Genomic DNA, 21,890 nt, shown 5'->3' on the forward strand with positions numbered 1-21,890 from the left:
ATGGAATCGCAAAGGTGCCGATTAGTTTGCCACAAAGGTCACCTATTGTACGACGTATGAGACATCTGATGTTGATCGAAACTCATCCGAAGTCTCAGATATGACAGCTTCTACTTGGAGAACTACTTGGCAGTGATATCCCCGATTGTCACTTGCAGCCCGACTACCGACCTGCGATCGAGGGGATCCTACCTACCCCTCGATCTCATCTCAATCTCGTACCCAACAAACCCAATCAGGGCCTCATCGACGAGTAGTTGGGGGGTGCATCGACACGGCCCGAGTTGTCGGGGAGTCAGGGATCACCCACACAGCAGGTGGCTTGCGGCTGTCATCGATGACGACCGCGGCTCACCTGAAGGCGACGAAGGTTCAACAGCGTGGGAACCGTTTGCGGGCCGTGACAACGCTACTTGGCGACCGGTGGCTTGCGTCGACGACCACGGGGACACCCTACCCCGGAACTAACGAACATCTGGAATCGACTAGAGCTCGGGCCCCCCCCTTTGGCTCCGATGCCGTGTTTGCGAACAGATCAAGACGAATTACGCTGTGCATCGGCAGGGTGTTGACGTTCTCTCGTTGACTTGTCGTCTCCTGGCAGACTCAATTGACTTCCAAGTGTTCGCTAGCCGGAGATTTAGTAGGTCGAAGAGTGCCCTAGAATTCCACAGAAGTCTGGAGCGACGCGGAAGGTTTTTGGGTCCCGTAAGTGGTGAGACCCTGAGACTTTTACAATGGTTTTGGTTCATACTCTATAATTATCATGGGAAGATGGCGCAACGCTGCACGAGACATTCACAACACGCGACAGCCACATGTCTCTGGCAGCGGGCATTCCGGATATGGCAGAGACCCTCGGTGTCGGCGCGGTACGAGGTTTGGAAGTCAAGCGGCGGCAGAGGCGGACGGAAAGAGGCGGAAAAGGCGCGTGGCTGGCGGCCGGCCGTGACGCCAAAATTCGCGCCTACGAGGTCACAGGCCTTCGCAAGGGGGTCGCTTTTTTCCTCATTTTTTTCTTCGCTTCGTTGGTTTGCTTGAGTGGTCGCAGGAGAAGAGTATCCACGGGTCCCACCTCGGAGTGGGTTGTTCCATCAAAGTGGACAAGATGCAAGACCACGACATCGGACATGGTGTTTGGATAGTGGGTTTGGGGCCGTTTGGGCGACATGGACCGCGGTCGTCCCCTGAAGGTTCTGGAGGACTGGGGGTCTCCTTTCGGGAACCTTTTGATGTGGGGAGCCTGTTACTTATGTAATACGCGACGTGGATTGGTGACAGTGAGCAAAGGCGGAGGGTCTTGGGTTCATGCAATCGCCGTCATTGGCCGTACCGAGATTGTTATGGGTGTGGATTCCAAGCGATGCCGTTGCTGTCCAGCAAGGGGGAAAAAAGAATTTTGTCCCGTTTTGTCTTCGCCCACGTCTAAAGTTGGTCTCGGGGCGGCTGGGGCCCAACAGCGGTCAACGACGGGCGCCGGGTCCGACTCTCGTCCTTTCGTCATGCGCCAGGCCGTCTTTGGAGCCTTTCCGAGACCTTTGCTCGAAATTCTTGGACCGGGGGGAAAAACAACAAGCGCCAGATTGGGAGATGCTGGACTTCCGCAAGCCCGCCCCTCTCCGATCTGTGCCGCGCTCTGCTCCTCTTCCCACGCTTCACCCTTGGCTCGGCATCTGGCAGCTTGGTGTGGATGGAGAACATGCCAGGATCTGATGACGGTTCCGGGTTTCTTCAAGCGCTTAGCGAGAGTTCCCGACGCCCAGGTTCAGCCCACCCCGGCGATGCTTCATCCCATCCATCCAGCCAGCCAGCCTTCTTTCTTGTGTGCTTATGTGTGCGCAGCCGCCGAGTAGTGTACAGCACCTACGCACATGTTGGACGACTGACGAGTCACGTCTGCTCCGATTGCCTGACTTTTCCTCTCATGGGAACTACGGGTCCTGCACGCAACGCAACGCAAGGCAACGTCCGAGTCCTCGATCGGCCAGCTGAATCGCTGACGCCGACGACCGTCTCGCAACAATCTCGCGTCTCGAGAAGGGGGTACGGAAACCGCTCAATCCCCACCCGCTTGCGCTTACCCCTTGTTCATCCCGTCAAACTCCATTTCGATGCGTTGGATGAGGAAGGAGTGTCATGCACATGCCAGCCTCACTGCCTCAGAAACAGGACTTGGCCGCCGCGATTTCATGGCACGGCATGCAGCGAAGAGGAGCAGCCGCGACGAGTCATCACGGTCCAACACGTCTTCTAGCTCTGCTCGTCCTCTTCGCCGGCGGGGCTGACATCGAGCGATGTTGGGCTTCACTCGGGCTGCTCGATTCATCGTAGCATCTGAGGTGACGGACGGAGCGAGTGGGTGAGTGGGTTTGAGAGTTGTTGTCTTGTTGTGTTGTCTTGCCGTCATTCGCTACGACGCTACGATGCAGCCGCCCGTGGGAAATCACCATGGCAATCCGGCCCTCTGAGTGAATTGTTGTTTCCAGGTTGCTTTTTACCAGCAGTGCGGGTACATGGGCAGGTATGTGGTTACACACAACGTTCAACCCAGAATTCTTTGTTGTTTCCATCCATCCATCCCGCTCCCACTGTCTGTCTCATGGTCGAAATCAGTCCAGCGGCCACCAGATCAGCCCTGTCTCGCTCTCAACCTTGGCCACGGCACACAACACGGACCCGACAACCCCTACCGACCCGGAGGGCACTGAAGTAGCTAGTTGGTAACCCCCAAACAAGTAATCTGAGGTTGTCCTGCAGACAAAAGCTTCCTGCGCAGAGGCTCCTCCTGCTGGCCAGGCGTCCCCTGTAATAAGCTGTAGGTGCTATGCACTGGGCGGAATCATGCCATGGGTCGCCCAACCTCTTGCGTCGGCGCGTCAGCACCACACCACAATCGTAGCCATAACATCTCATACATAGTCCTCACGCGACCCGCCCGCGCGGGTTGGGTGTGCTCTACTTTGCTTCTGCAGCACATGCGCTTGCTTGCTTGCTTCCTTCCACCCTACCCCTTTTCGTCACTTTCCTTGGTCCCTCTTTCTTTAGTTAGAGCACCCAAGGTCGTAGTGCCTCTTTTTTTCCCTTCCTCTCTGGGCGCTTGACTGGCCCTGTTTATGGACGACGGCTTGATGGGGACTTCCTGCATTAGGGCAGCCAGTGCTACCTACTTACTTTGTCTCGTCCCAGCCAAAACCGCTTTTTAAAACCCCCCCGTTGTCCCCCTCCCCCCTCCCCCGGACTACTATCTGACGGGTTTGGTTTGAGTCTGGTGGGAACTGGGATCCAAACTTCACAAACTTAACCGAGAAGCCACTGGCGCTGCTCTCACCATTTTGACAACTCTAGGCGGACATGGCCGAGCCTGATCTCGTCCGTCCCTCAACGTCGCATTTCGGCGCCTCGGGCTTCCAGAGGAGGTTTCTTCTCTCCAGCCCGGGGCGGCCTCGAACCGCAACCGGTCACAACGAACCGAAATCCACCCCGACACACTCACAACCCGGCTTGGCTGTGAGGGTCTGCATCAAGTTCCAGCCGTCTCTGGACCTCACCTATGAGAGACACTATCAGTCCTCCTACGGCTTCGTGCCGACGGATCAATTATGTCACGCCCTCGTGCGCCGCCTGGCGCACTGCTCAAATGAGCTGCTCACCCGCAGAGACTCAACCGCCCTCGAGCGGACCATCCCCCAGATCGGCGAGGGGAAGCCGCTGCGGTTCGAGTTGATCTACCAGATCTACCGAGGGAGTTCGGAACCTTGGGCTACGAAAACCTTCAGGTCGTATCAAAAGTATCCCATCGACAGATCGTCCGCCATGGAGATCGCCCGCTCTACTGACCGTATCATTGGTTCTTTCTTGAAGCTTCATGACAAGTCTTTTAGATGGATGCACGGCAGGGCACGTGAGCGGTCCTCGAGCGACCTGGAAATACTGAAGCCTCTCAGCAACCCGGTCTCGCTCCTTCACATCCCTCAGTCGCGTTTCGTTGAGGCCACGCAAGACTGGGAGTTCGTCCCCGGCTACGAGATCACCCTGTCCTTCCGCAGTCGATGCAAGGCGCGCAGGCAACGGGAATGGCAGCGTACCATCACGCTCAAGAGCAAGCAGAGCTCTCCACTGACGCTGTCCCACGGGGAGGATATGGCTTGGGTCTTGTCGACGGCAATGCAACGTGCCTTGGATGCTAGGAAGATGGCTTTTGACAGGCAGCATCGGTCTTGCAACAGATTCGATTTCCTCGATGAGTGCCGCCATTCCGAGCAGAACGCTGTTCACGTTGGATTCCAAATTCGAAACCAGCTTGGACTGGACCACAGGCACCTACGCCGCGAGCTCGACAGCAACCTCCTCCTCTTCCAGGATCCGGACGGCCTCGATTGCGAGCAGTTCCTGCACCAACTCGAGCATGCCTTTGAAGCAATTCGGGATGACACTGACAACGAGTTGAGCGAGATGGACGATCTTAGACTCACAGTCTACGAGCTGTCCGGGCGCGGTTGGAAGACCGAAAAGCCATTTGCTGTCTGTCTCGACTCGACGGCGTGCTATTCCCGGCGCACCGTCAAAGCTGTTCTGGACAGAGTGCAGACGGGCGTTGCGGATATCCTTGGCGGCAACGATATGAGTATAACCCTCATGGTCCACAAGCGTGGCCATCTGGTTTTGGACAAGACGCTCGTGGCCCGTTCGCCCTACTATGCGACGGGACAGCGCGAAGAGGAAGATCCCGAGACTGTGAAGGAACGCTTTGTGTCGAAGCTCAAGGGCCGACTTCAGTCCGATATTGCCATGGTCATTAAGGACACGTGCTCCCTGTCCGACCGCGAGCCGCAGAACATCCGCATCATTGAGAGACCGGTTCCAGCAGCGGACGACCCTGCTGAGATGGAAGCTTTACCTTCTAGCAGCCCGCTCCCGATCCCAACACCCAATGGGGTCGCGCCGGCTTTATTCGATGGCAGCTTCACTGAGTCGTCCGAACCTTCGGGTCTACAAGGTGAAACGCTTCAGAATGGTGGTGGGGTTGAAACGACTCCCGAAAGCGTCAGTAACACCGTGGGGCTGTCGCAACAGCCTGAAACCCCAGCCAAAGCAATCGCCTGCAAAGACCAGCTCGATTCTTCTGGCCGAAGCAGCGTCTCCTTCTCCATGACCGAGGACGGCGAGACTACATATCCATCGTCATCGTCTACCCCGAGCCTCGTTGATGGAGACATTGGATCGCCCCACGAGAGTCTACTTTTCACGCCCACGTTTATGAGAACGCTTTCCGGAACCCCTCAGCACTTTGACGCTAACCCGAACATTGCGAGCTCAGAGGCTTCTGACAGCGACCCAATCGAGGATTCTTTGGCAGGGCCACCGACACCAACTATGCAGCGTTTCAACGGACGGCGGCAGTTTAGCCTGGTGGGCAAAGGCAGTCGCTCCGTTTCGCGACAGTCGGTGGTGTCAACTGACTCCGGATCCGAGCAGCGGTCGCTGACCGACTCTGAAGCTTCGCCTTCGTCTGGATCTGATGATGCCATCATTCGGGTCCGGGAAGCTGCGTCGGAGTCTGATGCTGGCCCTAAATCGGTTCCCGCCCGTTCGCCAGCACCACCTGATGCAAGAGTCGAACCAGCCGCCAAAGAGCCTGTACTCGAAGGTTGGCTGGAGTACTCCTGCGTCCCGGTTGATGCTGAACCAGCGGCTGAAGCCAAGGCATATGGAAACGCGGAGCCGAGGCGGGAAGAGCCAGTGATTGTCATTACTCCGGCTGAGACCCGTTCCAGGCCTACCACTCCTCCGCGATCCTTCGAGGGGGGGTTCCTGGAATACGCCATCGAAACCATTGTCGAAGAAGATGAGGAGGGTTCCGAGGCAGAATTCCATGACGCGGACTCCATGGCTGTGGTGTCGAGCCCCTCGAGCTTCGCGACCGCCACGGAGACGGGTCTCAACTCTCCCATCAACCTTGAGCATGCAGCTCCCTCACCCCTCATTCTTGACTCAGCGACAGCCTCGCCCAACTTCCTTGACTTAGCTTCTCCGTCTTTCGGCGACTTGGCAAAGGGCTCATCACAAACTCCCGCGTTGGGGCCGGTCGAGTCTGGTCCTGTCATCAAGGATGCTGCATATACTCTTGGTTCGGCTGTCAAAGCCGATTCTTGTACGTCTTCCACTGACACGATCGAACCTACCACTTCCGCCCCACACGTCCCCGAAGCCATCCAGCCTCTTTCTCGTCCTGAAGTGATCGAGGACTCTGCTCCTCAAGTTGATGAAACTTCTACTCTCCCCAAAGCAACCGAGATTCCTCCTCAAGTTGCTAAATCTTCTTCCACCTCCGAAGCACCCCCTGTTCCCGAACTATCCGAGCCTTGCACTCCTGAAGCCGATGAGCCGTCCTCGCCCTCCGCGGAGCCCTTCGAACCGAGCCTTGATCCTTCCAAGCAAACTCCCCAGGTCCCGTCCTCCCTAACCCTGACAGAGACCCAATCCGTCTCGTCGGATGCCCCGAGCACGCCGACCTCGGGCTCGGTGCCCTCCTTCAGCGATAAGGACGATGAGGAAGAGGTTAGGGAACCGTCCACTCCTCCACCATTGATGACTGGCGCCGAGGACTCCGACTACTCAGAGCCCTCGGAGCCTGCCGTGCCGTTCCCCGAACTCCCTGACCACGACGCCGACGTCCACGACGACACGTCAATGTCTATCTCGCACTGGTCGCAGAGGGCGTCCTTCTTCCTCCCCGACGAGGCGAGTGACAGCTACTTCGGCCATATGCGGAAGCTCTCCATCCCGCGCCCGCTGTCCTCGCATCTCAATTCGAGCGTGACGTCCTTCAGCCGCCCTTTTTCGCACCAGCGGCAGTTCTCGTCACCGACGGCGGGGCTGTTCGGTCTTCATGAGCCGCGGCGTCTCGACATTGGTCTCCGCGGGGCGTTGCTAGGCATCGCTGCGTTGAAGAAGCAGAGCAAACTCGAGCGGAGGCCGTCGCAGGTGTTGCTGAGACTCGAGAACGACAAGGGCATGGTCGTCGTGCCTGGAAACAGTCGACGGAACAGCGAGACGAGGGGATTGGTAGTGCCGGTGTCTTGGGACTGGGTAACGCGTATGCGTTCTAGGTGACTCGCTGCTTGGGATGCACGGCCTTGAGAGGCAAACGGGACATGACGACATGATGAATTGGAAAGAACCGCATTGAATGGTGGTTTTGGGATTAGCGGTTGGCCGGATGGGAAAGTCGGCGACCTGCATGACCTGGCGTTTTTTTTTGGATATTGTTTGATTTTTGGGGAACGATTCGTTTCATATCGCAAGCGATGCATGGCGGGCAACATTTTGATTGATCAAAAAGCGATTTATAGCCGGGATCATTTGAAGAAGTCTCGCTCTTAGAAAAAGTGTAGAAGTGTAGATAGACACACACGGTTTCTAAATGATGCATCATATTCTCTTGCAACTACCATTCACGCTTTTGATCTTGCTATATATATGATGCACTCGTCTCTTGTGAAACCTCGTAGCAGATAACTTTTTCATCTTTTTCCAGAACTTTGACGTGTCCGGGACGTGCTGCTTCCACCTTAACCGTGAGTCGGGTACGAGCTCATATCCAATGTCTACATGAATTGTTCTCGGAGCGGTAGCTGGAGCAACGTGATGACACCCATCCTGAAGTCGGGAAAGCCCTGACGGGGGTTCTAGGCCCATCTCGGGATCCGCTGTATGACCCCGAAGTCTGCTTCACTTGGAAAGCCCGGAGACTACCGTGTCCCTCGGCATAGTGGCCGGCGAGGTCATCTCGGCCTGCGCTCCTCTTCCCCTTTGGCCCATGCGGAGCCAAATGGCCTCAGCTCGCCCCTGGGTTTCGAGGCCGGGTGATGTCTGGTCCAGTCGGCTGAAACTGAACAGTAAGAAACCGGGGTGCAGGCGTGCGGCTCCTCCTAGACAGATGCGCCGCGCCGTTCCACCACTTTTATATAAGTAGATCTGGGGGATCTCGGATGGAGTGCGGAGCATTGCCCTGATTCTGGTATCGCGGCTCCACGACCCCGTGATCTTCCTGGACGTCATTTGGACGTCCTCGTTCGTTTGCGCGCGACGACAGCCGACGCTTTTTCCATCAAACTAGCTCGGCGTGGCCCGCGTCAACGACCGGTTTGGCGCTGGACCACCGCAGAATCAGGATATCCCCTGCCCGTCCCTGCACGGAGCCGTCCGAGTCCGTTCCCTTGCCCTCGACGTCGACGTCGCGCAGCAGGCGGATGAAGACGGCGGTGTCGAGGTCCGGGCCGTCGATCATGCTGATGTTGCCGGCTGTGTCGTTGAGGTTCTGGAGCTGCGCGGGGAAGGAGGAGAGGAAGGAGGAGAGGTAGTGGTTGTGCAGCAGGGCCTGGTGGCGGGTTGCGTAGGCGAGCTCGGTTTCGGAGAGGCGGGCGCGGAGGGCGGGCGAGGAGAGGTAGTGGAGAGCGTGTTTGTCAATCTGTGGAAGCAGCGATGTTAGCTACCCGTAGGCCTAGGAACGGGACGAGCACATGGCGCCGGGATGGGGGGAGGGGATGGGCACCTTTGCTATGCGGGCACGGAGGTAGCTCCTGACGAGGAACTTGAAGCGCTCGAGCTCGGTCTGGATGACAATGAGGGCGAAGTTGGTCTTGGGGTCCATGTCGCCCGTCATGTCCTCGACCTTTTCGATCTGGCGCTTGATGCGGTCGTTGACGCGCTCAAAGAGGCCGTCGGCGGGCCATCTGACGCGTCCCAGGTCAGTCAATCCCTCTCTGGGCACACTCAGGGGTTGCTCCCGAGCGGAAGGAGGGGCAAGTGCACACACTCTAGAAGCTCCGGCGCGGAGCGCTCCGCCACCCATGCACGCGTCAAGGCCTGTAAGTCGCGTGTCTCGAAGGGGATGGAGTGCGACACGGGGTCGACCTCGCGGAGGATGTCGTCAATGTCCATAGTGTCGACTCGATATGCGTACTGCGATCTGAAAAGGCGGGGGGGTGCTATAACATGGTGCGCTAGTAAAGGCCGGCAACGAGACGTTGTTGTGTTGAGCTCGGAGGTCGGCAGGTGGGTTCCTTTTTTTTTTGGGTGCCGGATCGCGGGATGGTGTTTGCGGATGGGAGAATCGCGGGGTGGTTAATTGAATTCGGTCGCGGGGTTCCTCGGCGTCCGGGTGGGGCCATCAAGTCTGCAGGGGTAGGTATGGTCCCTCAGTGGAAGCTCCAACAATAAGGCGTGAGCTGGAAGCAGCTTGCTCACTATCTATTTCTTACCACTCGGGCCTCGGTTCGTTAAGGAGCTTCTCCCTTTGACCTCATCACGCCGTTTGATCTATGCGAGCTGATCAAACATAATCATACCCAAGCTGGACGCATTAAAACCTTCGCGGAGGATCAATATTTGCGTCAGGATGCAATGTTTCCGAGCGGGACGCGAGCATATGGGTGCTCTACTCGATGCTACCCTAGCGACTCGTTCCCGAGCTCCCTGCCGAGGCATCTAACCGAAGGGGGAATCTGGATGAACCTTCTCCAAGTATATCAAGACACCAACTGCCTCCCCGGTTCTTTGATCCCTGAGCTCTCAACTCATCAATCCTGCAAATAGCACTCCAGTCGAGAAGCACTCTAGTCTAACTCGACATCCAGCGAGGGTCTTGTTTTGTTTTTTATTAAATTAAGCCTTGCTCGTCTTATCGGGATTCTTGCACATACGCTGCTTTCCTAATAATGGCTGACTCTGGCGATGGCGATGAACGCACTCCTTACTCTGCTTACGCTATCAGCATCTACCAAAATGGCATCATGTCTGGCCAGTTGCCCGTCGTGACGACGGATCCCAACGGCCTGGAGGCCCAGGCCAAGAAGGCCCTGGGCCCCGAATCATTTGGCTATGTCTTCGGAGGGGCCGGAGAGCTATCTACGATGGACGCCAACCGCCTGGCATTCCGCCAGTGGAAGATCGTGCCTCGCTTTCTGAGACCTAACAATCCTCGGGATTTGAGGACTGAGCTGTTCGGCGTGACTTATGGTAAGCTTGAATGCCCGCAAATTTGCTTGAGACACCGTTTCTAAGACATTTACCTCAGAGTCTCCTGTCCTGATGGCCCCATCGGCGTCCAAGGCATCTTCCACGCGGACAAGGAAACAGGTCTGGCGGCGGCTTGCGCGGAGCTCAGAGTTCCGTACACGCTCAGCACGGCGGCGACCTCGACGATTGAAGAGGTTGCTGAGGTCTGCGGCGATCAGCACCGCTGGTTCCAGCTGTACTGGCCGATGGACGACGAGATCACGGGTTCGATCCTCCGCCGTGCCAAGGCAAACGGCTACAAGGTTCTCGTCGTGACCCTCGACACTGTCACCCTGGCCTGGCGGCCCGCCGACCTTGACCAGGCGTACCTGCCCATGGTCACGGGCACGGGTAACGCGGTCGCCTTCAGTGACCCCGTCTTCCGCAAGAAGTTCGCCGAGCAGAACGACGGCGATGCCATCGAGGACAATATCATCAGCGCCTCCCGGTACTGGATCAGTGAGGCCTTCCCCGGCGATCACCACAGATGGGAGGACCTGGCCCTGCTGAAGAAGCATTGGGACGGCCCCATCGTCCTCAAGGGCGTGTTGAGCGTCGAGGACGCTAAGCTCGCTGTTGAGCACGGCATGTCCGGCATCATCGTCAGCAACCACGGCGGCCGGCAGCTTGATGGCAGCGTGGCCTCGCTAGAGATGCTCCCGGAGATCGTCGAAGCCGTGGGAGACAAGCTTACGGTCATGTTTGACTCCGGGATCCGGACGGGTGCTGACATCGTCAAGGCGCTTGCTCTGGGGGCCAAGGCTGTTTTTGTTGGACGCCCCGCCATCTACGGGCTGGGTATCGCGGGCAAGGAGGGGGCTAAAGCTGTGATTGCTGGGTTGCTTGCCGATCTTGATTTGACCATGGGATTATCTGGCTTCAAGAATATCTCCGAACTGAAGCCATCTATTCTGCGCCAAGTTCGGTACGGCGGAGATGTCAAGGCCAATCTGTAATGGCTGGATTGCTGCTGCCTCGGGGGCCTAGCAGGTCGGCAAGCCGTTGTTCCGGGCTTTTGTGTTGTCAGACTCCACTCAAGAATACAAGCTTATTTCCTGGATTGCTTCGATCGCAGCCACATCCCGAGGCTCAATCGACCCCAAACGCTTGTCGGGGTTTAATTGCGTTAAGCGTGCGCTTTTGGCACGAGCTCGGAATGTTCATCTTCCGACAAGCTTAAGCTCGGGAACGAGAAAAAACACCAAGTTAGTGTTCGGATCCTATAGTGCATGTCGAACCGAGACACGCGGGCCGTAATGCCAATTTCCTCCATGTCGAAAACATGCCATTGCATTCTGCTGCCCATCCTTGAACGGGCCAAGGAATTCTCCTGCTCGTCTTTTCGATCAACCTAGACTCGTGGGTTTACCTCCCTTGGCAAGTAGCCCCCTTCACGCGCTAGGGGTATTTGCAATTCCAGACTTCGACCATCACTAAGATGTCTCTTGCAGGAAGCAAGCGAACCAGCCAGTCACCCAATCGCCTAGTAAGCCAGCTAGCTGAAGCGTTGAGCTTTACGGGCCCCTCGTGCAGCCACGAAACAGCCCTCACCAGTCCATTCACGATGTTGCCACACTGTGATCAATGACGAGATCATCGTGTCTTTCTAGGTTTAGGAATGTGAATCCTTCTCACATGTGGCCTAGTGCGCACTCATCCGGATTACCCTTCCATAGCTCCATGGAGCAGACCTTACCCGAGGAAGCGGGGTTGTGAGAGGCGGCGGTAAGAAGGAGACCGACAAGCTCGAGTTGTCTTTGGATAATCTTATTGCAAAATCTCTGAGAAGGCGTCATTTTTGTGGACGATGCTTGCGATGTCAGATATATAACAACGTCGTGCGAAGAGAGTCGAGAACAAAAAAGTTGTAGATACAGCATCCTCTCTCTCACCACCAGTCCTTCATTACCAGACCGTCTTCGACTCTTCTCGTGAATCATTTATACAATTACATAATTATTTCACTCCGCTTTCAATATCAGTCATCAAAATGCGCACCTCGTCAGTCGTGCTGGCGGTGGCCTCTGCCGCATCTGTACTTGGCTCTCCTTTGGTGAAGAAGGCCAACTATGACCCCCTTCCCGGAGGCGATGCCACGATCCTGAACTACGCCCTCACTCTGGAGTACCTTGAGAGGGCTTTCTACGGCCAGGGACTCAAGAACTTCACCGAGTCGGACTTCTGCGAGTTTGCGGGCGTAGTCGGCGAGAAGTTCTACCAGAACTTGAAGATTATTTACGAGGACGAGAAGGTCAGTTTGAATCCGCTCTTCACACATCGGCGTTGCATTTATAGATTCTCCAACTGTCGCTCGCGCGTCTTCGGGAAACTCATTCTCTAACACACAAGCGCAGACGCACGTCGACTTCCTCCTGAAGGCTCTCGGAACCTCTGCTATCCCTGAACCGTCTTTCAGCTTCCCCGTCACCGACGCCGAGTCCTTCATCGGCCTCGCCGGGATCCTCGAGGGCGTTGGTGTGTCCGCGTACCTCGGAGCCGCTGCCGTCATCGCCGACAAGTCCTACCTCACGGCCGCCGGCTCCATCTTGACCGTCGAGGCTCGCCACACGTCTTACATCCGCGCCGCCCTCCGGCAGAAGCCCTTCCCTACCCCCTTCGACACTCCGCTCGACTTCAACCAGGTTTTCTCCCTGGCGGCGCAGTTTATCACGGGCTTCGCCCCCGGCACGCCCGAGCTGCCGTTCAAGGCCTTCCCCAAGCTGACCGTCGTGTCGACCAATGGCCCCGCCGTCTTCGAGGGCGCGTACAAGGCTGCCGTCGAGGCCAAGACTGTCACCGATGGTGCTGTCGTCTACGCCGTCTTCTTCTCCGGCTCGGACACCTACTACAAGGAGGTTGCCGTCAACGGTGCGGACGTAAGTACTCGCCTCCCACACTCCCAATGCAAACATGTTGGAGATATTCATTGTAAAATGCTCACCCATTTCTATAGTACGTCGCAGATCTCCCTGACGGCGTTGAGGGCCAGGTCTACGTCGTTCTCAGCACCGCCAACGGCAATGACGCCAAGGTCTCTGACGAGAACATTGTTGCCGGTGTTGGTATCCTCGAGATCGGGGATGACAACTAGTAGACACATCCATCTGACTGATGCAGAGTCGCAGGAAGCAGGCCAGGGGCAATTTTAAGAATATCTTTACAACATCTTTTGTCTCTTTAGTCTTCCTTGTATTTATTGATAGTATAGCCCCGGCCGCCGATGGTTCTTATGTTTAGTGCAGCCCCCAATTCCTACCTATTATTATGTGTTGCCTTCAATCAATAGGCCATATTTGTGCTCATTGATGGGGATTAGCACCTCGCGGTTAAATCTTGAAGGTATGTCGACACGTGGATATTTTGAAAGAGTTTAATCATGGAGTGGAACATTGTTATAGAAAACGTGATTGCTGCCATGGGTACTCTAATGTGGTGTAGCCATACCGGCAGTCTGCAGCTTCTCCTGCTGCAGGCCAGCTCGTCTCGACAACAAAGAAGCTTGCGCCGTGTCCAGGTACAGTACAGACAGTTACGAAGCAAGAAACATGCGCGTGAATTCTTCATCAAAACAATTCCCAATTATCAGTCTGTGTGTGCTGAAACCGAACTCCATCATAACTCATGATCGTCGTCAAAAATTGCCCCTGTATCATAATGTGTCCCGATGATGCCTATCCAAGACAAACCCCCCAAATACCACCTGAACGCCATCTCATCCAACAAAGATCCGTAGTGCTCTTAACCAGTTGACAGTGGCCTGTACGTCCCTGCAAGAAATATCTGTGTTCAGCCGATGAACTCCGTACACAGCAGCGGCTCCCACGCCTGACCTGAAGCCCACACATTCTCCATCATCTTCTTCGCCTTATGCACCTAGATCAAAAAGTCAGCTTCATAACCTCGACAACCGCGGAAAGTACACGTACCTGGGTCATGCCATTACTCTCTACTCTCCTAAACCTCTCCAATATCTTGCTCCGCTGGGCTTCGTCTAGGGCGTTACAGCCCGCAGTGAACATCGGGAACAAGAATCCCGTCTCTGCAGACCCTCCGGGTCTGATGGATTCTAGGCACGCGATGATTCTTTGTACCTGCCCCTGAACGTCCGCATGCCCAGACGGCTTGCCTAGGATGCGTCTATGCAGGTGAATAAGCCCGGCCCAATGGAAGGCCTCGTTCATGAGGACCATCTCCTGCTTGTCCTTTGCCTCGACACTGTGGATATGTTTGCATGGAAGTGACGGCTGGGCCATGCTGTACAACAGCTCTTGCTCAAGCTGTTTTGCCCTTTGAACAAAAGCTGGACTGGGTGTCCAGGCAGACAGCGAAGAATAGCTTGAGGTAAGACGTTCCTCATCGCAGCGCCGGGCCAGATCGGCAACTTGCGCCAGGATCTGGACGCAGCGGGTTGTGAAACCCATGATGCAGTCAATCTCATACCGGTCATCACCGGCGTCGTGCATTGTGTACTCGAGCAGCCAGAACCTCGACGAATCCTCGTCAGGCGTTCCACCGCTTAGACACCCCAGAACGTCCAGGTATGCGAACCAGCTCCATAGAAAGACACAAACGCGGTCCTCTTCCAATCCATGCGCCGTCCTGCGCAGGTCGGTCAACCGCCTCCACATGAGGTCCCGGGCCAGGCTGAGGTGCCGCTGCCAAGGTATGTCGTAGCCAAACGCAGTGGGGGAGATGATCTCAAGCGAGGCGAGCATGATGGCGGTCGCCAGGCTGGTGTTGGAGATGATTTTCTCCCTGTCGCTGAGAGCCTGCCGCAGGGCTGGGAAGATGTCTTGAACCCAGAGAGCGATTCTCATCTGCGGCTCTGTCTGGCCCAGAAGCTTTGCTCGATGAGCAGCTGAGACAACTCGTCAGAGAAGATAGACGAAAGCGATGTAGACCGACTTGCCTGAATATGCCAGCAGCAAGCTGAGTAAGTGGTCATTTCTGGCTGCCATCTGTGGAAGGACGGTGCGGAAAGGGTTAGATTTGGGGTCGTCGTAAGGGACGAGAACTACCCTAAATCAGCTGTCTCGTTCTGTGTCTAGATCATAAGATTATACACACCTTTCGCCGTGTGATTCAGGAAATGGTGCTGTTTCTCAACGTTATTCCATGGCTGCTAGACGATTATCACTTGGCTTACAAAGTACTTCACGACTTTGGTCAGCACCTTGCGTCAACATGACTGGGAGACTTCAACTTACCAGAAGGTTCATGGGATTCTCGCGAAGCCTTCCGGCTGTCAGTTTTGGATTGAATCACAACAGCGAAGGGACTCACTTAGACGGCAGGGGATGAACATTGCGTGGTACCCATATCGGGACCGGCTGTTTATAGTATCCGTCTCCCATAGAAGCGCTATGTGCCTGTCCAAAACGCCATAAGGCTTCGTTATGACTGCCACTGGGAATGAATGTATTATGCGAAACGTATGTGGTCATCTGAGAGATGGCCCCTAAGTCATCGTTCTGGTTAATATCAGCATCTCTGATTCCGTGATCATACCCGTAGAATACTGCCTCGTCTGGTACTTCAGCATTCATCTCTTGGCCAAGAGGTGAACCCGAAGACAACGACACGCTTTTATTGTGACCTTGGGAGATCTTTGGTGAACCTGAGAGCAAGTAGTTTACCGATAGTCGACCGCTTTCTGGAGACGCCGGTGAAGGCAAACCCAGAATAGGTGATCTCGTGTCATCCTCAGACCTAAGCCCCAACGATACTGGCGTTAATGGGGAGCTGACGGATGTGGAGCCAGTCCTGGGGCGGAGACGTAATACTGGAGGACTCGTCCCCGCCAAGGACGCCGGCGAAGAGATGAAGCTGTACTGGCGAAGCCCTTCAGAATCACTTGATTCGGCCAGCGACTTTGTTCTTTTGTGTGGTCTGATACGTTTGCTGGTAACTTCTGGGATGAATCGATGGAAGCTCGATGTCGAGGCAAAACTATCGACAGCATGCTTGGGAGTGATGGGAGACGGTGCAAGCATAGGTGTCTGCCTCTGAGATCCCTGGTGAAAAGAGCCAGTGTCTGGCTTGTTAGGGTAATTATCGAGAGTCCTGAGGGGCTCTAGCTTTCTCTTGTCGGGCTCAGTACTTTGTGGATTAGTTTGAACGCGCCTTACCGTGGGCTTAGGGCGAATGGGCGGAGCAGAATCATTCATGGAAAACGGATGATTCACTGATGATTGTTGGACCTGTAGCGAAGCTTTTGGTGATTGGGCGTTTTCTGTTGCCTGTCCAAACGAGAGGGATCTTTTCGTTCGACGACCCTCCCAATTTAGACGCACACTGTAATCGCATGTCTCCCCTGTCTTTTGACAACTAATGGGCATTAGTCTGTAGTTTGCAGTATCCGACAAAATGATCCACCGAAGAAGCGTTTAGATGGAAGGGGTTCGGAGATGAATTAATGATGAGGGCCAAAATGTCGGATAATATTATCTACAGACTATCATTGCCCCGGTTGAAAGACCAGGTGATGTATACAGCCAGTATATAATGGGAGTATCGGACAGCGAGGGATAAATGTGAAAAGCCCGATCTGGACTATGCAATTTAAGCCTCGAAACTTGCAGTTTCGAAGAGCGGACAAAATACTGACTTACTTGACACAAGTCGGACGCTCCTCGCCACACTTCACCTTTCGAGCTTTACAAGGCCTACTGGTAGGTTAATAAGTGCTCTTAGAAATACCACGGCGCCCCGCACACAATGACACTCACCAGCATCCATTTCGACTTCGACGTTTTGGCTCTGGTGCCCCTGGCTTCTTCGGGCGTGGCATCCTGAGACCAAATATGCCAGTCCCCGCGATGAGAAGGGGACGAGCCGAACCGAGGGGCGCGGGGTCGAAGGTGGATGGATGATTGGCTATTTCATGTTACGCGGACATGCAGCGGACGCACGAAATGAGGAGCGCCTGCTTTTACGCAACCTCTATCCGGAAAGACGAGTTGAGAGGCTGTCTTCACTGTCTACGTTACCCGTACGTAAGAGACGGACGGCGATCAAACAGAGCAACAGAAGTCGTGTCAGTTTGTAAAACGCATCAAGGAGACCGAGTTGCGTCCCGACCGACGTCTTAAGTACGAGGGCCATTGGCCGATGGAATCAGGCCCGAATTGGGTCGCGGTGATGCAGGCCGATTGCGGATGGTCAGCAGCCTAAAGGCGGTCTCTTGCGTCCACGTGAGCAAACGACAGCCTCACTCAGTTGGATGGATTCAAGTCGCTCTGCGGCTGCATCGCGAAAGCCATTTGAGCGTGTGCCATCCCATCAGGCTTGCGGGGATGGCGCATGGCCGCATTGCTTTTTCTCACTGCAACCCTTGCGTAGAGGCGTCCCGAAACAGTTTGATCTCATTTCATTTCATTAATCGCCCTGCTGGCGAGTCCGCTGCTTTGCCGGCTACACTATGTCGATATTGAGGATTTTGATGTCTTCTTCTGGCTTCTCCTTATATGTCCGTACATTCTCGATTTTATGAATGATGTCTAGCCCCTGAGTAGCACGCCCGAAAATAGTGTGCTTTCCGTCCAGCCACGGCTGCATCCATAATGGTCAGCTGCATCCCAATTTGAGGGGAAATAGTAAACGAAACACAAATCGCAAGCCTAACCACTGTATGTCTTCTTTCGTTCGTCGATGTACTCATTGAAGAAAGACACTCAGAATACGACAAGAAAAGGAGTAGGAGGGGCAACGCAAAGGCAGGGCGGGAAAGAATAGGAATGAGAGGCGGCTGAGATACAGAATGATCATATTCCGTTCTAGTTGCCGAGGCTTTTTCGTTACACGCGTAGGGGATGTTTGCACTCACCGTCTTTTCCGTAGTGATAAAGAACTGGCTGCCATTGGTGTTCGGACCTGCATTAGCCATGCTGACGGTGTACGGCTTGTCGTGCTTCAGACTGCTGAATTCATCCGCGAATTCCTTGCCCCATATACTTTCGCCGCCGGTGCCGTCTCCAAGGGGATCTCCACCCTGGATCATGAACTTGCGAATTACACGATGGAAGATTGTGTTGTTATAGTAGCCTCTCTTCGAGTGAGTGACGAAGTTCTCAACGGCCTTGGGAGCCGCATCCGGGAACAAGCGGATGTGGATGTCACCGTAAGTCGTGTGGATGACTGCTCCGGTTCCAGTCTCGGCCTTTTTGGCCTCTGCAGCCTTCTTCTGTCCAAGAATGGTAGGCTTCTCGTTTTGGACATCTCTGACCGATTTAGAGATATCCTCATCATTAGTGAACATGTAAAAACGCTGCTTGTTCACTGCTGTCGCAATCAGAATAGGATCCCTGGACTCGGACTCCTGGAGCAGAGGGTTGGCAGAGGCACCCATCTCCACTGTGGTAATGCCTTTCTTTTGCGGTTGACCTTGATATATCGCCAGGTTGACCGCTCTAAAGTTCTCCTCCTTGCCGTATACCTTGACGATTTGGTTGGTATAGGCGTTGAGCACTTTGATGCCGGCTATTGAGCCGTAGATGATGAAGTTGCCAGATTCGTCGAAGATGACGTTCGCCTTGCTCTTGTATGCTGCTGAGTCAATCTCTCTTTCGACGGCAAATCGACGGCCGAATTCGACGGTTTCCAATTTCTGGAGGGCCGATCCCGCTTGTTGCATCTCCTCGATGACCTGAAGCGACTCGTCGTACGTTCGGTATAGCTTGCCTGATGCAAAGTCGAAAATTCGGATCTTCCTGTCTGGCTGGGAGAAGGTTGCAAACTGCTTGCCGGTGGGTGAAATAGTAATTGACGTCGGAACCGACTTTGCTTTTTTGAACTCGAACAGGTTTGTGGAAGCCTTAAACTCGAAGACGTTATCCGGCTTCTCATAGTCACCACTGGGCCGCCAGTACTCCAGCATACCCTTGTCATCCGCAGACAACACGCAGTCATATACGCCGTTGAAGACCATGATGGACACTGGGCTCCTATGCAACGACTTGATGGTGTGTATAGGGTCTTGCCTCTCGCCTCGCCCGTCGTAAACGTGTATGTTGGAGTTGGTGTCCTCAGAAACCGAAAGCAAAGGAAGAGATGCTCCCCTGTTGTGAACCCAACATACGCACCGGGGCACGAAGTTCAGCTTGAGCATGGCCAGGAGGTCGAAGGTGATGACGTCGAAGATCTTGACAGTCTCGTCTGCACCAGCGGTCGCGAAGCTCCTTCCATCTTGACTAACGGAGACTGACTTGATCTCGTCGGTGTGCGCCTTAAATTCCTTCACAAATTCGATTCCCTGAGCCACCTTCTTCCAAAACTTGACGACGCCGTCGATGGAAGATGTGATGATGAAGTCCGTGAGTGGCGTGACGGTCACGAAGGCTAGTTGCTCCTTGTGCATCAAGGACTTCGAATACCGGGTCGATTTGGGAAGGGCAGAAACGTATAATTTTTCGTAGGGAAGGACTCGGCGCTTCTTCTTCGGGGCTTCTGAGGGAAGCTGAGGGCCCATGTCGTCGTCGGAAGAGCTGTCTATTGACGTTGTTAGCATCTACAATCCTTATCGCGCTCCCCGTTGATGTCGCTGTCGCCGTCGATTTCCGCTCTGTTTAAGTGGTGCTCCCCCATTGCCACCCTACGGCTTCATGGGTGATTCGACGCGAGAAACGGCACGAAAGGAAAGCGAAGCAAAGCGCAGGCGGCTTTCCGAGCACTCTTCTAGTCAAGGGACGTACCATCGTCTTGAGCAGCAAAGTCCTCATGGGACCTCTTATTGCCCTTGGCGTCCTCGTCGGCCATGTTGTCGGTGTGAGGAAAAACGGAAAGGACACAATATTGTAAGGAAGTTGGTCTAGACTGGCGCACTTCTGCGACTTTACCACTGTAAGGCTGAAATTTCCCCAGCTGGAAGCTCGCGAGGAAGCTTTCATCCAAACCAATCAAATCAAGCATTGAATAGCCACTAGCCAGCCTTGTCATTAGACCCACCTGTTGACCCTATCGTCTTATCTTAGCGTCCGGGAGCACATGCCGCTCCCACTGCGGCGGGTCTTCCTGGTTTGGTTGGGGGGGCCACCACTTGCGTGGATCTTGTGAAGTCACGCCCAGGGACGTGGACCGCGCCGACGGGGGATCCATCAGTGACCTCATGACGAAGCTTCCGATACCAACGGACAATTGCACGTTGCCGCGGCCCCGTCAGCCTGACGATGCATCAACGCTGCCTTGATTGGCTGCCGAGAGCCTCCTCGGGCTAACCTACAAATAAAATGCTCCAGGGCTTCATTCCTCTTTTGTCAAAGTTCGTCTCAATGCAACCCAAAGGTCAGTCTACGGCTCAGACATTGTCTCCCTGCGCCATCCCTCAACAGCTCATTTCTTTTTGAGCCCACGTCTCATCGCGAAAACTGTCATCTCGTCCCTCCTCAAAACAACTTACACTCAAAACACCACAACTTCGGATCCCCCGCGCTTATTGACAATTGTGATCGCACCAAGATGGCCAAACATCGTTTGCAACGGTTGGAGTCGCCGTCTCGGTCGTTCTCTATGGTGCTGCACGTTGCCGGCATCTTTTCGTTCCTTGCTTCATTCAACTTTCTCAATACCCTCACCCATCACATCTCTATGGGCTTCGGGGGCAATTATCAGCACCTCACCAACATAGGGTTGATTCTGTCCTTCGTTACCTTCGTTACGGGACTGCTGGCCGACGTAACGTTGAGTCCCTCGTTGTTTGCCGTTAAGAACGGTTTGTCGACCGTGGCGGCACCGCTGGAGGTCCTCATCAGCATCCTGTACTGGGGAATTCGGTCCATCGACAAGCGGCTGTTGATACCGGAGGGCTTCGAGCTCCATTGGTTGCCAGACGTTGGGTTTCATTTGGTCCCAGCTGTCGTCCTATCTCTCGACCTCATCCTGTTTAGCCCGCCATGGACGATTCGTGCGTACTCGGCAATGTCGATCAGCATGATTTTTGCCTTTTTGTACTGGGGCTGGGTCGAGTTTTGCTTCAGCAAGAACGGATGGTAAGTGGCTCCGCATCTGACAGACATTCTCAGCCCGCTGATGAGTCGCAGGTACCCCTACCCTATCTTTGATGTCCTCAACACTGTGCAGCGAGTTGGATTGTTTACCTTCTCTGCGGCATTGATGACGGCTAGCACGAGCCTTCTGAAATGGGTGTATGGACGATTCAATGGCTACGAGCAGATGGAGAAGGAGGCTTACAAGCCCCTGAAGAAGACGCTGTAGGTTTGGTGTTGGATGCGGATATGGCGCGGCTATTGTATGAATGTAATTGGATTCTCAGCGACATCGGTGGTGTTAAATGCTGGAAAGGTACGGTCGATTGAATGTGGCTGGAATTTTCTAGTTAGACTCGAAGACGCCTCGAGAAGAAATGTACCATGTGCTTCGGTTCACCATCCCTGATAGGCTGAATTTAAGAGGCGTAGACATCCCAAGTCGATCCAGCATTGACTGACTGCATTACCTATGCTCCGGCCGCCAACCGCACCTGCAAGCGCCCGGTCTTCGGGGCTTTCGGGGCTTCCACAGGCGGTGAGACCCAGTTTGTGACACCACTCCGGGCGGCTGAAAAGGTCCACAGGGGGACGTCACAGCTAGAGTCAGTGAGAAGGGTGCAGCAAGGATGCCCCTCACTGGTGGCGAGCTGCACTGGTTCGACTTTTTTTTGGGGCCGTGTTCGGCGGGGCATGTATTGCAGTGTGCTGGCCGGGGTGGCACTGGGCAGGGACGAATGAGTATTTGCCCATTGGATTGCTCACACAGTCATACTCTCGGTCCTCGAAGCTGCCCCCTTCGACGCAACATCCTACAAAGAACGAAATAAAAAAAGTTTAATCAAGACAAGT

At 54.8% G+C, this 21,890-nt stretch overlaps 7 protein-coding genes across 7 annotated transcripts; 4 read left to right on the forward strand and 3 right to left on the reverse strand.

The window, feature by feature from the left end:
- Window positions 1–3,351: 3,351 nt before the first annotated feature.
- ColSpa_02199 (uncharacterized protein) lies at window positions 3,352–7,113 on the forward strand (the record flags this gene model as incomplete). Its single annotated transcript, XM_049268411.1, has 2 exons — window positions 3,352–6,127; window positions 6,473–7,113. The coding sequence occupies 2 exons, from the start codon at window positions 3,352–3,354 to the stop codon at window positions 7,111–7,113; spliced, it is 3,417 nt and encodes a 1,138-aa protein (XP_049124368.1).
- A 997-nt stretch (window positions 7,114–8,110) lies between these two features.
- Window positions 8,111–8,943, reverse strand: ColSpa_02200 (DNA replication complex GINS protein SLD5; the record flags this gene model as incomplete). The annotated part of the gene is made up of 3 exons (XM_049268412.1): window positions 8,111–8,470; window positions 8,555–8,735; window positions 8,819–8,943. 3 exons carry the CDS (start codon window positions 8,941–8,943, stop codon window positions 8,111–8,113), a joined length of 666 nt encoding a protein of 221 aa, XP_049124369.1.
- A 776-nt stretch (window positions 8,944–9,719) lies between these two features.
- ColSpa_02201 (putative lactate 2-monooxygenase) lies at window positions 9,720–11,015 on the forward strand (the record flags this gene model as incomplete). Its single annotated transcript, XM_049268413.1, has 2 exons — window positions 9,720–10,020; window positions 10,066–11,015. 2 exons carry the CDS (start codon window positions 9,720–9,722, stop codon window positions 11,013–11,015), a joined length of 1,251 nt encoding a protein of 416 aa, XP_049124370.1.
- Window positions 11,016–12,049: 1,034 nt separating this feature from the next.
- On the forward strand, window positions 12,050–13,150 carry ColSpa_02202 (protein rds1; the record flags this gene model as incomplete). The annotated part of the gene is made up of 3 exons (XM_049268414.1): window positions 12,050–12,310; window positions 12,414–12,935; window positions 13,013–13,150. The coding sequence occupies 3 exons, from the start codon at window positions 12,050–12,052 to the stop codon at window positions 13,148–13,150; spliced, it is 921 nt and encodes a 306-aa protein (XP_049124371.1).
- Window positions 13,151–13,845: 695 nt separating this feature from the next.
- On the reverse strand, window positions 13,846–15,364 carry ColSpa_02203 (uncharacterized protein; the record flags this gene model as incomplete). The annotated part of the gene is made up of 5 exons (XM_049268415.1): window positions 13,846–13,932; window positions 13,986–14,917; window positions 15,127–15,178; window positions 15,267–15,301; window positions 15,343–15,364. 5 exons carry the CDS (start codon window positions 15,362–15,364, stop codon window positions 13,846–13,848), a joined length of 1,128 nt encoding a protein of 375 aa, XP_049124372.1.
- Window positions 15,365–17,472: 2,108 nt separating this feature from the next.
- On the reverse strand, window positions 17,473–19,812 carry ColSpa_02204 (peptidyl-prolyl cis-trans isomerase cyp15; the record flags this gene model as incomplete). Its single annotated transcript, XM_049268416.1, has 3 exons — window positions 17,473–17,610; window positions 17,885–19,545; window positions 19,749–19,812. The coding sequence occupies 3 exons, from the start codon at window positions 19,810–19,812 to the stop codon at window positions 17,473–17,475; spliced, it is 1,863 nt and encodes a 620-aa protein (XP_049124373.1).
- Window positions 19,813–20,511: 699 nt separating this feature from the next.
- Window positions 20,512–21,267, forward strand: ColSpa_02205 (UPF0643 protein; the record flags this gene model as incomplete). The annotated part of the gene is made up of 2 exons (XM_049268417.1): window positions 20,512–21,041; window positions 21,093–21,267. The coding sequence occupies 2 exons, from the start codon at window positions 20,512–20,514 to the stop codon at window positions 21,265–21,267; spliced, it is 705 nt and encodes a 234-aa protein (XP_049124374.1).
- Window positions 21,268–21,890: the final 623 nt, after the last annotated feature.

This window comes from Colletotrichum spaethianum, assembly GCF_022836535.1.
Source record: "Colletotrichum spaethianum MAFF 239500 DNA, contig04, whole genome shotgun sequence".
Taxonomy (NCBI): domain Eukaryota; kingdom Fungi; phylum Ascomycota; class Sordariomycetes; order Glomerellales; family Glomerellaceae; genus Colletotrichum; species Colletotrichum spaethianum.